Source organism: Diuraphis noxia, unplaced genomic scaffold, assembly GCF_037042655.1.
Source record: "Diuraphis noxia isolate RWA-SAM2 unplaced genomic scaffold, SU_Dnox_SAM2 contig0003, whole genome shotgun sequence".
Taxonomy (NCBI): Eukaryota; Metazoa; Arthropoda; class Insecta; order Hemiptera; family Aphididae; genus Diuraphis; species Diuraphis noxia.
The window spans coordinates 3,486,845-3,505,209 of record NW_028301713.1 but is presented as its reverse complement, the minus strand read 5'-3'; the positions used below and the strand labels follow the sequence as shown (position 1 = coordinate 3,505,209).

The window sequence follows — 18,365 nt, the reverse complement described above, 5'->3', positions numbered from 1 at the left end:
ACTTTGAAATTGTTTATATTTTATGCATTTTTGAATCGGCAATGAAATCAAAATTTGACTACGTATTAACTCAAATCTACGCGATATTGAAATTTGTAATCTATACACATTCAGTTTCCATATAATATTTAGTTGAAAATGGCCATGGGTAAAAACTAAAAACCAATTAAATGAGAAACAGCTAAGATAATATTTTTGTCATAGAATATGCCAGTTATACTATATAGGTAGGAGAAGTATTGGCAACATAGTTCCTTCTCTGGTCCTCGATACCATAGAAAAAAAAAAGTTATACTTTATACAATATAGGTAGTTAAGTAGTTAGGTACCTAAACTGAAATAATATAAAAAGGTACGTATATAATAAATAATAACGATTAAAATGTCAATCTTACGTCTGGGTTATACACTTATACTGAGTGAAATTGTGAAATTTCATTGCCAAATACCTTAATAATAATATATTATTTTATTTATTTATAATATTTATATGTATATAGAAAAATACCTATCAAGTACAAAAATTATGTAGTGATGTAAAGTTTCAATTCTCTATTATTCATATTATATTATATACCAATATTTTTGAAATTAAAACCTTAATAACATTTGAAATTTTCAATATTCAATCTGTTTGTTAATCGATGAAAAATAGTCAGATATACATGGTGTTTCAAAAGTATAAATATTTCTAAGTTACTATTAGTAACTTACTAATGTAAACCTTTCAGGTGAATGACCTCCGTCGTTAATAAAAGAAAAGTATTCTTCCGATTACGAACCGATATAGTTCGGCAACGGTTGATCGCAGGTTAACGACCCATGTATTAATGGAAATGTAAGATAATCAAGTTAATTTTGAGTTATGTAGCTAATGATTTTTTTTTACGGGGCTACGTAAAAGATAAAGTGCAAATCTAGACAGGGTTTGAATGTCTTGGATGAACCAACATCCATTTTTATCTGTATAACCTAACTTAAAATATAAATATGTAACGCTATATATAGACTTAATCCCGGAAAAAAATCCAAAATGATAATGTAATCAAGGAATATAATATATACAATCTATTTGTTGTGTAATCAATATTATAATCTACATTGTTATCATTTATGATTTATGAAGCTTAAAATGCTGGTAAAATTGTTAAAATATTTCGTATATAAAATAAAAGTAGTATAAATTAGAATACAGGGTGATTTTTTTATAATGAACCACTTATTATTTCAAAAAGTATCAATGTTTTTGAAAATATTTTTTTACAAAGTTTCACGTTGTTAAAAAACAACGTTTTTATTAAAAAAATATTTTTTTAAATATTTTTTATCCTTATAATTTTTTAAGTTTTTTAATTTTTTTGAATGACAACCTAGAGTTTTAATTTCATATTCCAAATCAGAATATTTTTCTAAGTATTTTGATACGTAAAAATCGAATTTTGGACGAGTAGTTTATGAGTTATAAGTATTTTAAGTTTAGACAAGCAGAGTAGTAGACAAACATTTTGCGGGGTAACCCCGTACCACTCCACTCCGCCAAACGATATATATATACAGTGGCGTGGCAAAGAGTAATTTCAGAGGCATTTGCCTCTGGGATTTTTCAAATATTGGGGGGTGGGTATCAAAGATTGTACTTATTTACATGCAAATACATGTGGGGTGGGTCATCTATATGGGGGGTTGCCTCTGGAATATTTTTAGTTCATCACGCCACTGTATATATATATATATATATATATATATATATATATATATGGGTATTTAAATTCGTTCTGAAAAATGATTTATAATATAATATTATAATAATTATTACGATGGGACTATAAAACCAATAGTAGCTAAAAAAATTGGAAAAATAAATAAACATCTTTGTAATAAATTGGGCAAAAAAAAAATAGTATACAATTTGTTACGTATATTTGAATGTAGGCATAGTAAATTTATATCCAATTTTTATAATATTGATAATAACAAATAGATTATATTTTGTGATTATACTAATTCTCTGATTATATTGAGCCGCGGACATTTTCCTTCCCCCGGCAATTTTCCCACCATTTTTTTTTCAAAGTTTATTATTTACTTTTTAATAATATTATATTATTAAACACCTATGAAATTATTACTTAAAATTTAATAGACAGCTTAAAGATTGTGTAGATAAAATATAGTTAATAATTAATAAAAATGGCTAAAAATTCCGCCATAAAAATTATGCATAAAAATATACATTGATTATATTATCTAATATTGTCTAAATAAAATATAATAGTACAATAGTATACTAGTATTAAATTAGGGAGATAATATTTATTAGTTTCTATTTTTTACTTAAACTAAAAAAAAAATTAAACTAATATTGAAAAATATAATTTTTTATTTAAAAGTTAAATTAATGAATAATAATCTTTATACATCATGACGTACGTGGCGTATGCAGGGGTAGGGTTCTTTTTACAAAAAATCTTATTTACAATTAACTGTCAAAATCAATCGGCAATAACATAAGTTATGTAATAACTAATTGAGGTGCGTATGATAATGATATTATTTCGTATGGACCTTTCTCATTAATAAGATTACGTACATTCTACCTTTTAGATTCTGAACGAAGTGATGAATGTATCGATTTTACAATGATAGGTGTTTTTTTTTTTTTTTTTTTGTGTCTGTGTACAGCATAACTAGTCGAAATAATGCTTAGATTTCAAACTTTGGGGGTGGTTTCCGATGTAAAAGTGAAGATCCTTGGTGCATTATAGAGGTCAAAAGTAAACATTTTCCAACAGTTTTAAAAAAAATCGATATTTTTATATGGTTGTAATTCAAAAACTAATCTCTATAAATACTTGAAAATTTCACCAAATGTTAATGTTAGTGATATCTATATACAGTTTAATTTTCAAAAATGTTCGACTTTTTTTGAGTTATTTATAGACCACTGAAATTTTCGATTTTTTTGAAAATTTTTTTTTGAAGTGTCGGTAAAAAAATGTTGGACGACCAAAAAAACTTGAAAATTTAATACAAGGTTCCTTATGAGTTGTTCTTATTGTAGCTAAAAAAAATTAAAAATCGTAAGTCACAATTTTTTTTAATAAGCGTTTACAGTTCAAAATTTTACGAAATCTGTCGAAAACGCGAAAATTTGCAAGTAATTTTGAAGTTGAAAAATCATAAAAATTTTTGCGTTTATAACTAAGAATTAAAAATACAATACTAAGCTTTTAATAAGTTTTCCTTCAAGTAGCTACAGAGAAATCTCGAAGCATCATTATAGGAAAAATTTTAAGTGCGTTTGAATTTTAAATTTTTACGAAATAGCGTAACGATAGTAATCCTCAAACGAATTTAAATATTTGTTATTATTCAAAAAGTATAAGTCGCAGATACTTGAAAATTTTATCAGTTATTTAGATTGGCATTTTATTTACATGATTTAATTTTCAAAATATTTTGACTTTTTTTGACTTTTTTTGAGATATTTATAGATGACTGAAATTTTCAATTTGTCTGAAAATTTTTTTTTTAAGTGTCGATAAAAATTTTTTGGCCCAATCAAAATACTTGAAAATTTAATACAAAGTTCCTCATAAGTTATTCATACAGTGATTAGAAAATTACAAAAATACATTGGCACGATTTTTTTTTATTAGCATTTGAAGTTCAAATTTTGACTAAATACATAAAAATTACGGCAATGTTCAAATTATCTTAGATCGAAATTCATAAAAGTTTTTCTTTTTAATTCTAAGATTTGAGAATTTAATACAAGGCTCATAATATAGTTTTGCAATAGCAGTTGAAAAATAAAAGAAATATATAGCCACATTTTTTTTTACATGCATTCAAATTTTAATTTTGACAACATACGACTAACTTATCATTCGGTCGCCGGTATTAATGTCAGTGAGTACCTATAGTGCGTTAACCATGGAGAATTCTTCAAAATTATAATGTCAGAACATGGAAAAGAGTTATAAAAAAAAAAAATAGCTGTGATTTCTTTACATAAATATCGTTTATAAGAAAACGCAAAGACAATTATTGTTAAAATGGATATGTTATAACAAAAGCTGTTATGCCAACATTTTAACTGATGACAAAACTCAAGTTAAAGCGCAGTTAATTGGTGAGCACAAGAATAAAGCAATAACACCTCAAAATGTATTAGTACCTATTGGCAACGTAACAATATGGTCATATTATTATAATAGTCATACCATAAATAAAGATTAAAATTAAAATTAATTGAACAATATAAAAACAATTTTAAAAAATAACCAATTTTTTTCGATTTTAAAATATTGTATTCAATAAAATGCTGGACTGTAGGATATTAGCCTATTTTTTCAGGTAAAATGTCGATGTCGGAGATTACAATATCTTTATTTTCAGCCTTTCAGGTAAACAGGTTAGTCTTGTAAGGAGCATATGGACACATACTAGTTACGGACGAAATTATTCAGGTCAATATTATAACACTGCAACAATTGCGGACACGAGTATCGTTTTTATAATACTAGTTGCGTATACAAATTTTTTTTAAAATAAAAAATCACAAGAGTTGCGGAGACAAATATTTCCCTTCACTACATTTTCAGGACTTAGGACAAGCTACCAAAAAAATGGTAGGTGGGGTTAAAAATATTTGTATCTTGCAAAAGGGCAATCGTTATTTTAAAAATTGTTAAATGCTTTTTTTTATAAAATGTTAATAGATTATTATAATTATTTATTTATTTATTGTGATTGGAATTTATAGGTTTTAAAGTAATTAATTATATTTTTTGACAGCCGTCTCAAAAGCACCAGCACAATCTTAATGCTGATAAATAATCAGTCCAATAATGTCATTCACCATTTATATATAGATTTATATCTATTATCTTCTGTTTTTATTGAACAGTAATTTCCCAACGTTCGGAAATTTTTCCACAATTAGTACTATGTAACATTTTGTGTCCGCAATTCGGATGTTACCATTTTAGAATTCGTCCTCAACTCGCATGGTTTTTGTCACTTTGTCTGCAACTAGGAAACACCGTTACATTTGGCCTAAGAAAGTCCCGGCGTCAAAAATTGTATACCTACAACCTACATTACACACTTTACTTGTAGAGTACAATTTTTTCCCGATTTCTGTTTATGATAGTATTATTATATAATTTTTAAAATTATTTATGTTTCATTAGATAATTTAACGTGCCCTTCGCATTATTGCTTTAATTTTTATATTTATAATTTTTTTTTCTACTACTTTACATAGTAGTTTAGTACCTACTCAAGTTTTTAGAACATTATATAGAAACGTGAAGTTTATTAATTTTTGTACTTTTGAGAAAATAACAGATTGTGACGTCACTGACGTTGTTGTAAGATATTATAATAATAGGTAATTAATATTGTTGGGATGATTGTAAATTTGTGACTACTACCATTAGTAGTATACGATATACGATATACAATAGTTATCGTATATCGAGTAAAAGACGGCCGTGTTCCCCCGTGCAGCTGCTAAAAATACTGTTGTACATTTAAATATTATCCAGAATTTATACCAACTCGCAACATAGTATAATCAATTATTGTTGTTGTTAACTTGTAATTTATATGCTATACTACCTATAACAAATTTGTAAGATTAGATAATATTGTTCGCAACGTCACCTTATTTCTGTACAACAAATAATATTACAATAACAGCCATAGCCGACATAGAAAAGACAACGGTTGCGAGTCGTGACGGGCACCTAAATTACGATAACATAATATTAGCTACTAGGTAGTCATTAACACTAGAACGTCTAGAACCATAGTTAGATCCTCCTCCCCATTACTTTACTTATATTACTTTCTTAGTGTTTTTTTAATATATACCAATTGATAAAAATGACCACATTATATTATTATTTTACAATAGTAAATTGGTAAATATCAATATTATATAATTAGTATTTGAATATCTATTTTTTATCAATACGGAAATATTCTATTAATAGTTGTAACGGGACTCCTGCAGTCTGTTGTCTGTAGTAGGCCCTAGTGATCGACACTTCTCCCTCACACGGTAGGTGCACCACTTCATGAATGTAAATCTGTGTTTGGAGGGGGGGGGGTATTGTGAATTGTGCTAAATTAAAAATTCGGCGCGTTGAATGTTACTCGACAGTCGACTTGATCGTTAGCGGTCAACAAAGTAACACGTTTGCTGGGTGTCGTGCAGCCGTTCATTATATTAGTATCGTAATATTAATTATTACACATATTATAATAATTAATTTCGGTTGTCGAATCACTTGTGTAACCGTGATTGAACTAGGCAATCATTTTTACTTTTTAAAATATATTTAAATATTTACAGGTACCTTATTATCACGGGAATTGGTGATACACTACAGATTATTATTTAACATAGGTAATATTGTATAAAATTATACACATGTCATAACACATTGATTATTTGTTTTTGCACATGTAATTTATTCACTTTATTATACTATTTTATTTTATATAAAAACTATTTTCCAGCAATAGTCCCTTAGGTTAAATTAATATATATGTCTGAAGTAAACGTTCACACATTTTATATTTTTTTACCACCAAAACTATACGTTTTTATAACAATTTTTGCTTCTTATATTTCTTCAATATTTTACTGATTGTTTTATACTTTTGTGTTTAAGCATTAAAATGACAAAAATAAATCTTCAAAAGTTGATTGCCGTTTTAAAAGAAAATGGATGTACTCCTTGTGAGTGGAAAAATGTAAAATGTGGTGATGATATCATTATTGCGTCTTGCAAAGCATGTTTTAATCAGAATACGTGTTTGAAAAATCGAAAAATGATTAGACGAGTAAGTTGAAAATTTGACATTACTTAATAAATAATTTAGTTTTGTATATACAATTATACACACTAGTTACTAGCATACTACTATTTTGTAGTATGCATCTAAATGTACCTATATAATCAGAGTAATCAGACTAGCTGATTCCCGTGCACTTCGTTGACCGTTAAAAATACCGACTCTATAATATGATTAATTCGTAATTTATACCAGGCCTAGTCATATTCATTTATTGTGCTGATCATTTGTTATTTGACTAAGGAGATTAATGTGGTGGTTTCCTCTTGCCTTCCACATCGCAGTGCAGTGGCCGTGTTCATGGTCTCCATGCACGCCCACTCCTTCCACCTGGCTATAGCTGTACCTGCTTACGAAGCATTCACCTATAGCCAGTACTGAAGGCGCTGCAGCTCGCCTTCAGGTCCATTTTAGTCGCCTCTTACGACAGGCATGGACTACCGTGGGTGTATTCTGGCCCCCTACCCACAGGGGTAACCCTACCCACAGGGGTAATAGGAGGGGTACTAATAACCATGCTTCGCTTTGCTGATGATATAGTCGTTCTCACAACATCTGAGGAAGACCTACAAGCAGCATTAAATGTAATGAATTTTACGTTTAAAGAATATAGTCTGAAAATAAATTCAGCTAAGACCAAAACCTTAGTATGCTACAAGAAAAACGTACCATCTATAAATATAACATTAGAAAACAAAGAAATTATCCAGGTAGACCATTTCAAATACTTGGGCAGCATTATAACAGACGACGGGAAATCAATTAAAGAAATCAGAAGCAGGATAGGTCAAGCAAAGAACACATTCCTTAAAAAGAGAAAAATACTAACATCAAAAAATATGAACATAGCAACGAAGAAACGGCTCATAAAAACATATGTCTGGAGTGTGGCATTATATGGAAGTGAGACCTGGACAATTAATAAGAAAGAAAAAGATATGTTAGAAGCTCTCGAGATGTGGTGTTGGAGGAAAATGCAGAGAATAAGTTGGACTGATAGAAGATCAAATGAAGATATCCTGAGAACAATAGAGGAAAAACGAACACTGATAGACACCATAAAGAAAAGGAGATGGCAGATGATAGGACACACGTTGAGGCATGGTGACGAACTGCATAGTATAATAATCGAAGGTATGATAGAGGGTACAAGATCAAGAGGAAGACCTAGGACGAAATACATTAGTCAAATAATGCAGGATGCAGGAGTCACTTCCTACAGGGAGCTTAAAAATATGGCGAACGATAGAGAAAAATGGAGAAGTCATTTATTGTGAAACATTTGTTAAAAACCAATCTCCGGATTGAAAAACAAAAAAAAGTCATATTCAAAAGTTTCCATGGATTTACCCTATCTTAATCTACATTAAAGAATTTTAACACAGTCATTTAAAATACAGGAGACAGGACTAAAAATATATTCAGTAATGTTATTTTATCGGATTTTAAGCTTTGTATAAGTGAAACAATTTTTAAAATTGCTGCCTAATAACAAATTTGTTTATTTCTTATTCTTCCATACTAAATTGTAAAAAAATATATTTAATATTATTATTATTTCTAAAAAAATCTCAAATTTACATAATAAAATTAAGGGTAACTTATCAATATAATAATATAGCCTATGGAAATTTTAAAATCAGTTAAATAGTTTCAGGGATGAAAGCAATCAAATGAAGTATGAACATTTTTTCTTCTTTATTAATTTGTATGTGTATTGGTTTGTGTATCAGTGTACATTTTATCTTTCAACGATTATTAATTATTATGCATATAATACTCGTATAATATTCTATGGGTATATTAAGTATATTATATTGGTGTGCGCGCGATGCATGAGATTATTTTTATCGATAAACTTCTCGGAACAATTCCTATTGTTCACCTTCGGACAAAAAGGATAGGTTGCAGGTAGCTGGAAACGCACGGGCCCTGATGAGCCCGTGCCGTGCAGCACAATACGTATTGGCGATGAATAATTATAATTGTTAATTATTCCACTAAAATGCAACAGTTTTGAAAATTCTTTCCTATTGCGTGGTGAAAATATGAGAAGAACCTCTATTCCATATTTCAAGTTCGTACGTTGCGTAGTTTTTGAGTTACAGCGATCAGTGAGTGGTATTTGGATTTTATATGTATAGATTATTATGATATTGACATGCTTCAATGTTGGGTTTCTTATGGTGGGAACTGGAAGCTACATTTTGGAAAGCATGTCTCAAAATAAATTATGTTTGATCTTGGATTAGATATTCGTATTTTTACTATTTATACAATTTGTAGTTTAAAAACTCCAAAATTCAATTACAGATAAAATAAAATATTGTTTTAGACAAGTTGCAAAAGTTTATAACCAATAAAAATCATAATACATAGTAATAAGAATCAAGAACATTTTCCCAAACATATTTAAAAAAAATGTATTTGAATATGAATTTTTTTGTTATAAGACAATAATCTTTATGTATAATAATAATAATAAATTGTGATAATTTTGGTCATTATCTATTGACTATTTCAAACAATGAAAAGTTATAAATTATAATAGTGTTAGAGTGTGTCACTAGGGATGTCTGTATATTGTCGGTAAATTCCTCGCGGTATTTCGTCTAATTTTATATTTTAGTTCCGGTAAATTTGCCATAGGATTTATGTGGGTAAGAGAGAGAAAAGTATTCCATACGCCATCATTCCCGACTCCATATACGGAATATACCCATGTATGGAAATATGAAAGTCGGACTATAAGTTACGAGTTTACGACGTTATTAGTTATTGTAGTATTAATAAGTCAATGGGCAGCTAATATAGGTATTTACAGATTTTTGAGCCCCGTTGTCATAATATTGTACGAGATGAATAATCTTTTCAAAGTATTAGATTAATTTAGAGCTTGGATTCTTATACACTAAAAAGTATCAACACATTTCATATAATATATGCAGTCAACATCGTAAAAATATGAAACAATTATGCAAGAAAATTGAATTTATGAACATTACAAATTTGTACTATTTAATATTAATACTTATTATACTATAGCCTATAGGTATACTTAAATATTATAAAATAATATATTTTAGCAAGAGTGACTAAGATTATAGACATACAATTATTATTATCATTGATTAAGTAGTTATCTTATTCGTTTTTAAATTACTATTTAGTGCCTAAACAATTTATTTTTGATTTTTCCACTTAACCAAATATTATATTATACCGTTTTTTAAGATAATATGTTTGATTCAATAATAAATTTTGAATTACGTAAAAATATGCAGAAATATTTAATACTAATAAATATGCTGAAATATGAAAAAAAACATTTCGCCATCAATTTCAAACTTTTATAATTCGTAAATATTACTGACAAACATCCAAAAATGTGAAAATTAAAAAATAGGTATTCAATTGCACAGAAATCCACGCTCCATTATTATATACTAATTTCACTGCTTTGCTGTTAAAATGATTTTAGAGCACCATTTGTAGAATCTCTGTCTGACTCACGAGAAACGGCGCAACACAGACTAAACTAAATCCGTAGCAGTATTACTGCGGGGGAGGGTACAAACATGTAGTAAGAACACGTTTTTATGTAGTGAGGTTTTGTCTCTAAAAACCAGGGTGTTCAGTCATTCGGGAATTAATGACACTGGCCGATGCTTTACCTTAGACCACATTAGTGACTGAAGCCTAATACCTCGCTACACTACTTCACTAGATAATATTCATACTTCTGAATTTGGTAAAAGGATAATTCTCTAAAGTTAAACATAATAGAGTTGTTATGACAGAGAGACAAAGAAATGCATTGTTATGGAGTACTCTTAAGAGTAATCTGAAGGTGAAATATGTGAATTCAGACTTTCCCTTCCATTAAAATAAAAAAAAAGCTTAATAATAACAATAAGAGTAACTAAAACTATAGTTTAAATTTTAAATTATTGAGTAAATAGCTCAGCTTTGCAAAATCGCAAAATGTGCATTTCATAAAATATTATCATAAAGTGCATGGGTTTGAATGGATTAATGAGTTAGGTGGTCAAACAATCGCAGCTACATAAGTTTGCGCACGCTTATATAACTGAGTATAATACCTATGTGAGTACTATTAAGCAACAAAACTAAATATGTCCCATGTCCACCATGATATATTGTATTTAACCAATAATTTATATTTTATTTCAGATATTGGTAGACGGGAGGAATAATTTACTGGAATTATACAATCAGTTAGAACCAGAAAAAAAGAATTTCACAAATAAAGTGAGGGCAGTACTGAATGAGCTACAATTTGAAGTGAAGAGCATAGACTCTGCAATTGTAATTGAAATTTGTAAGAGATTGGGAATAAAATGGAATACTGCTAAATGGAAAGTAGAAGCATTAAAAAATCATAATAAAGTAATTTTAAACTTGACAGTAAAAAGGTAAAAACTCCAAATGAAAAGGTAATGTTATATGAAAATATAGGACAGTTATCTGTTGGTGATAATTTTTTGTCTAGTCCTAGGTTAATGGAAAGAAGTTTAACAATACATGAGATGCCTGAACATGGATCTTTATTTTTGACACCAAATCTCGAGGAGTTGATTGTTGATGAATTTATCACTCCTACAAAACGAAATGAAGCTGTTGACATTATAGAATGTGTTAATGATCAACTATTAACACACGATTTTAACAATGATATTAAGGGGAAAATATCACAGGTTGAAAATTTAATTACAGATGAAAATGCTCCTAAGAAAAAGGTAATGTGTGGTTCTAATGAAGAACAGTTATCTGTTGTTGATGAAACTTTATACAATTTTAGGTTGATACAGAGAAACGAGGACATTATGGAAGTTGTATCTATTTATTCGTCCAGTTTAGAGAATATGTTGGACACTTCTAATGATACTGTATTGTTGGAACAAAGTCCTAAAGAGTCAAATTTTGTGTTTGTGACTCCTACTCAAAGAAATGTTACAGGAACTCCTAGAAGAAAATTATTTTGTGATAATATAACAGGAAGTTCATTGTTTGAATGTAATAGTTCAATTGATTTACTCAGAAACACTGGTAAAACGAGAGACAAATTTATTAGTCCGATAAAGAGTCCGTTAAAACGTTTAAATGATAGACATTTTAATAAAAGCCCTGGGGAGCTTTTACCACGAGGTTCTAAGAATGTGTCTCCTTTAAACATTAAAGGAGAATATTATGAATGTAACTTCAAAGAAGGGGACTTTATAATTCCAAAAGATGAATGGAATCATATATTTGAAGACGGAAAACTAAATATAAAAAGGTATACATAAACTTATTTAAATTTGCTTAATATATTTATATATATAGAACTACTTATACTGTATTTAATTTGTTTGATTTATTACTCTATTAATTTGTCTTACAAAGTTGAACATTTTATTAACAATAGTTAAATTAAATCATCACAAAAATAATTTATATAGATATTGTTAGCTTTTATTTTCTATTATTATTGTCTCCATCTTACAAGTGCCTAACTAGCAAATTGTACGCTCAACAGATAACGTTTAGTTCTGTTAGTTTAAAAACTAGATTGAATTGACCTCTTATACAATTTAAAAGTAATATTATCATCTAGGGTGTCTCATAGGGATTTCATTATATTTTAATTTTAAAGCGAGTATAATTATTTGAAGATGTACAAACAATATACAATTTTAAAATACTCATAACTCGATTTAAAATTAAAAAACAACAAAAAGTCTATGAGATGTTCTAGGTACCTAATAATCTTACCTTTAAATTTTACCAGACATCAATTTACTCTAATTTTTAAACTAACAGATGTTAGGCACTTGTAAGATGGAGACAACAAATGTGTCGGTGTAATGTCCACTTAAGTATTCATAGTATACCTTCATAAAATATTATTAAAAAGGTATAATCATAAACCATTTATCAAACACCAAATTATTTTGACAGTATAAACTGAAATTTCTTGTTCGCATGAATTACTTATAATTATTAGAGAGATTATAGAATACAAACATGAAAATTGCAGAGGGGGGCAAGTTAATGAAAATAATTAACTCAAGTTAAGTTAAGAGGACACAATATCGATAAGTTAAAAGTTAACAGTTAATAAATTATTAATTTAATTCGATAAGTTAAAAGTTAATATGGAAAAAAATATTAACTTAACTCAGTTTAAAAAAAGTTAATCTCCATTTTTTAATTGCCTAGTATGTTGATTGCATAAAGAGTGACAACGTTATTTCTAATTTCCAAAATTATAATAAACAATTTTATTGAACTTTTGATGTAATGTACAGTGTAAATACCTATTTTACTTTACATGTTTATTAAATATTAAATTATACCAACACACCCTTATTAATAATTTAATAAATAGAAATTTGTTTTATCAAATAGAAATTTAAATCCATATACTATTATGCCTATCTAATCTAATTAAATATATCCATTAATACGATTATTTTTTCAAAAAAATAACAAAAATGTTTGTATAATATTATAGTATTGGATTATTTTTATTTTAGTATTAATATTTCAAGTATAACACCTTAACAACAAAAATTTAAAAAAATATAACATGATGGATTATTTTTAAATAAACTGAGCAAAGTTAAATAACTAGTCAACTAACTTTGGGCAGTTTGAAATTCTATTGTAAATAATTTAAGATTAATTAATCTAGAGGTATTTTCAATAAATCATTTTTTTTTAGTTAAGGTTTGATTTATTCTTTTTTGTTGCATTTGAAGCATAACAATATTATTCCTTCTATTTTTTTTTTATTTTTTTTTTCTGCTTGCCTCATGTTGTACCGAATATTGACAACATGGGGCATTCATGTTTTTCTTATTTTATAATTTACTTAAACCAACTTGGGACACTAATCAAAATTTAAAAAAAATTTTAGACAATTTTCTGAATTTAACAAATATACTTTGTACCTAGTGAGTATATATTAACATATTATCATATAAACATAATAATTACATTCTTGTTCTTAAAATTTTCACTAATTTTTCTCAGACATTTGCCCATCTGTACAAAATTAAAAATATAACTGTAGGTACTATTTAGACTAAATTGTAAAAGGTTAGTGTTGTTTAGATAGAATGGACTTGTTTAAATGTATCCTAATTATAACTTTGACCATGGATGAATAATAGTGGCCCAATAAGTAAATCGCTATGTACAGAAATGTGTGCACGATTATAATAATTTATAATATGGAGTAGTAAATTTAACACGTGTCTGAACATATTTTTTATTACAAATTTTTATATAAAACGTCTCATTCAATGAGTATTAGTGTAAGTTTTTGGACTTTTTAAAAAAGACAGATACTAGACATAAGATGAATTAAAAAAATTAATACTTACGTATCATATTTGATGCTGCATCACTACCAAAGTGATTTTAAATATTGTTAAGATAACAACAGAATATTTGCATCACATTAATTAATTGAGTTATGAAGGTAAAACTAAAAGATAATATTTTTTCCCAAGTTAAACATTGGGACACATGTTGACGTTTTAACTTAACTTTAACTTTTTACATAGTTAATGCCCACCTTTGGAAAATTGTACATAATTCAAGTAGATATGTAAATATAATTTATCAATAGTAAACTAAAAAAATAATTGATTTTTATTTTAGTGTAATGTAATGTACAATTATTAGCCTTCACTCAGAAACTATACTAATGTTTTATTGTTATATTTCAGGTATCCTGGAGTTATCAGGAAACATCTTCAAGAAGTGAATAACACTTGTATATTGTATATTAAAAAGCTGGAATATGTTAAGACTGAAAAATCAATGAAGCTGAAGATGTATTGTAAACATAGTGACTGTAAGAAGTTCAAGCTATACATTTTGCCTACTGGTGAAGAAGCAATTGTCGAGGTTTACAGTACGAGTAAAAACTTCAATCATAAGCCAGATGCTCGATACACCTCTCAAATTAGGGGAGCTGAGCGAAAAATTATTGCAGAAAAAATTAAAGAGAAAAGTGCTTTTAAGTATAGACAGGAATGTGTATTATCAGTTTCACCTATTAAATTAATGGAATGTGGAAATTTGCAAACAATTAAATCTCCTTCGATGTTAAGGAAACTTAACAGTGAACAACAGTTGAAAGGGGATTTCAACCGAAATGATCACTTTGATGTAGTCTTAATGGCCAAAGAACATCCCTGGTTGAATATGAAAGTTCCCGAAAGTATAGAAGAGCCATTCAATGTAACATGGGCAAGCCAACAGCAGTTGGCAATAGTTCAAAATTTATTTAAACAAGGTGTGTTAACAACTATTCATGTGGATTCAACAGGATCAGTTGTTAGGCCCCCTCAGAGCTCAACAAAACAAACTATTTATTATTATGCTTGTGTAGTGCGTATAGGTAAAATTGAAACTGTATGCCCAATAACTGATATGGTCAGTGCAACACATGATAGAGAAACGGTTACAAAATGGTTGAAATGTTTCAAAGATCTAGTAATTGCAAAAGATCCAAGTATCTGGCCGCCTTTCAAAAATGTTGTAACTGATTTCAGTTGGGCTTTTATGCATGGTATTTCTAAAGCATGGAATGGTAAAGAAACAATATTTGAATACCTGGATATGTGCCATCAAATAATAACTGGAAGAGAAACATTGTCTTATAGCACAGTAGTTATTACTTCTTGTACAAACCATTATGTTAAAAATATTCTGAACCATGTTAAACACTATTATCCAGATGATGAAAAAACAGCATTTTATATAGCCAGATGTGTTGGGTTAGTGTTTGAAATGAACAATTATGAAGAAATCAAACATTGGTTTAAGTTGCTGTCGACTATGATCTTGTCAGACAAGTCAACGGAAATGTGTAAAACAGCAAGTATGGAAATGAAATCATACCTGCGAACAAACCATGGATTAGTGGAAACTGAAATTGAAAAGTTTGATGACGATCACAATTATTCTTGTGGTAAAACTACTGACACTTTTTATTATGCCGAACGAAAGAAATCTGCGTTTTATCATGATTTTAAACAAATATATGACAGTGTGAAAGAAATTGTAAATATTCCCTCACACGAACATGATCATCTAGATGCCAATAGTATGTATTCAGAAGAGTATTTGTTACATTTCCTTATTGAAAATGTGCCATACATACCTCTGTGGACAAAAGTCATGACTAATCTTATTAATCTGGAAGAACGCCAGAGTAATGCATCAGTAGAAAGTTGGTTTAATTTAGTGAAAAATCATATTTTAGCAGGACAAAGGAGAATGAAATGTGGTAGATTTATTGAAAAGATAACTCAATATGAAGCTCAATGCTTTAGACAGATTGAATTACAAATACCTAAACACATATGTGCCATAAATAAAAAAGCTGATCGTGATGAAGACAACCTGCATTTAAATACTCCAGAAACATGGAGAAAGAAAGGAAAACGTCCAGCATTCTTGAGAAATAATAATAAAATTTTAGGCAAAAGTTATGGAGAAAACATAAAAAATTGTTTGCCATTAAATATACAGTGCCAAGATAAGACACTACAACAGGACGTTGTATTACATTCAAATGATGATGAGTTTATCAATGATCATCTCACTGTTTGCAGACAAACAGATCAACCATTTGTTGGCAGTGTGGATATAGGTGAGCAATTCGATACCGTCAGTAACATTAGTGATCACGATTGTGTATTGACAAGAGAAAATAGTACGAGTCCAAAAATTATTGAGAATATGAGTAAAACTGTTGTTAATACTATACCTGTCGCTTCGATTACCCAAATTCCATCAGACACTTACGGGCACACAGTTGTATGGGAATCGTCCACTGATAAGTCTCCAACAGGAAATTATAACTTATACCGTACAAACAAATTGGTGAAAGATCCAATGTATTACATGGAGTCTTATCGTGGAGTTGACAAATATGTGGTATCGCAAATTTCTTTTGAAAACGAAGAGATAGAAATATCTTCTTTAGATTTTTTGAGTTTAAACACTAAAGGTGATACTAGTATGCTTTGGTTACATAATAAAGAAATATGGTGTTTGTTACAGATATTTTTGAAGAGGAATTCAAGGTCTTGGATCACTAAGAAGAAACAGCAGTTAGGCTGTGTGAGCCCAGAGCAATCTTACTATATGTTCAATCTAGGTAGAAGTGTTGAAGATTCTACAGCTAGCAGACCTGAATGGATTGATTCATCAAGGTTATTAATACCTTTGCTGGAAAAAGACCATTGGACTTTGATCTATATAGATTTTTTTAAAAAAACAGTGAGTTATTTCAATTCTATAGAAAGCGTGCATAAAAATATTGAGAAGAGAAATTACTGGAAGGACAGAGTTCTGAATGTTTTATGTGGTGTGCCTAAAATATGGAAACCAAAGCAAAATGTAGGTGATATCAAAAAATGGAAAGATATGTTTGTCCAAATACCATATCAAGATGATGGGTTTAACTGTGGTATATTTATGTTGTACTTTGCAAATCAATTAATGAGTAATAAAAGAATAATAAATGTTTTCAATCCAAGCAGTTATCGCTCAAACTTACAGGACTTGATACTATCAAGTTCAAAGTGTATGAAGAACATATGCTTAATTTGTGGGAAAGATGAAGGTAGTTTTAGACAAAATTATAATTGTGAAGTTGATAGTACAATGGTTCAGTGTGGGTCTTGTACTAGATGGCTACATATCTCTTGTTTACCAGAAATTGAGCAAAAAGAATTTGAAAACTCAGATTGGGTTTGTGGACTGTGCTTAAATCAATGTCCAACTATCTAAAATAATTTCTTATACACATCATTAATATCTGTGTTATACTGTCCACACGTTTTTACATTAATTTAGTGTATTTTATTAATTATTAAATATCATATTTAAAGTGATGACTCTTTTATTTTTAAATTCCACTCAATTAATATTGAGGAAATATGAGCATCAAAATTTGTTCAAAAAATTATGTTATAGTAACGACTCATGTTTTTAAATTCCACTCAATAAGTTTTGAGGAAATAACAGCGTCAATATAATTGTTAAAACTATTTTTTATTTTAAATAGATAACGACTTAAGTTGGATAAAACTTTAAATTTATAAAAAAAAAATAGTAAAATTATCTATGTACATCAATTTTACATTATGACAGTAATTATCTTTTTATAAAACTTATATTTATAGTTAAAATTATTTTTGTATAGTTTTTGACTAATTAAAAATTGATTTGTCCAACTTTGAGCGACTTACATAAAAGAGTTCATTAAAGCGTTTACAATAATTCCACTCAATTAATTTTGAGGAAATGTAAGGCATTCATATTTTATTTTATTCTATTTAATTTTCACAAGAATATGACATCTATAATGACTCTACGAGCAATATAATAGCTAATAATAATCAGGTATTATGGTTGAACTGTGTTTGTATAACTAATATGTTTACTGTGCATATTTTGTGTGT

General features: G+C 28.4%; 1 protein-coding gene across 1 annotated transcript; it reads left to right on the top strand.

The window, feature by feature from the left end:
* The first annotated feature begins 11,190 nt into the window (after positions 1-11,190).
* Positions 11,191-17,691, top strand: LOC149056545 (uncharacterized). The gene is made up of 3 exons (XM_089222310.1): positions 11,191-12,172; positions 14,613-15,997; positions 16,157-17,691. The coding sequence occupies exons 1-3, from the start codon at positions 11,334-11,336 to the stop codon at positions 17,689-17,691; spliced, it is 3,759 nt and encodes a 1,252-aa protein (XP_089078436.1). The 5' UTR covers positions 11,191-11,333.
* The last annotated feature ends 674 nt before the right edge of the window (positions 17,692-18,365 follow it).

Bases quoted from the DNA above. Each gene is read 5' to 3' on its own strand.
- LOC149056545 (XM_089222310.1), top strand. From the start codon at position 11,334: ATGTTATATGAAAATATAGGACAGTTATCTGTTGGTGATAATTTTTTG. The intron at 12,173-14,612 runs GTATACATAAAC...GTTATATTTCAG, and splicing joins GGAAAACTAAATATAAAAAG to GTATCCTGGAGTTATCAGGA. The intron at 15,998-16,156 runs GTATGTATTCAG...ATCATATTTTAG, and splicing joins TGATCATCTAGATGCCAATA to CAGGACAAAGGAGAATGAAA.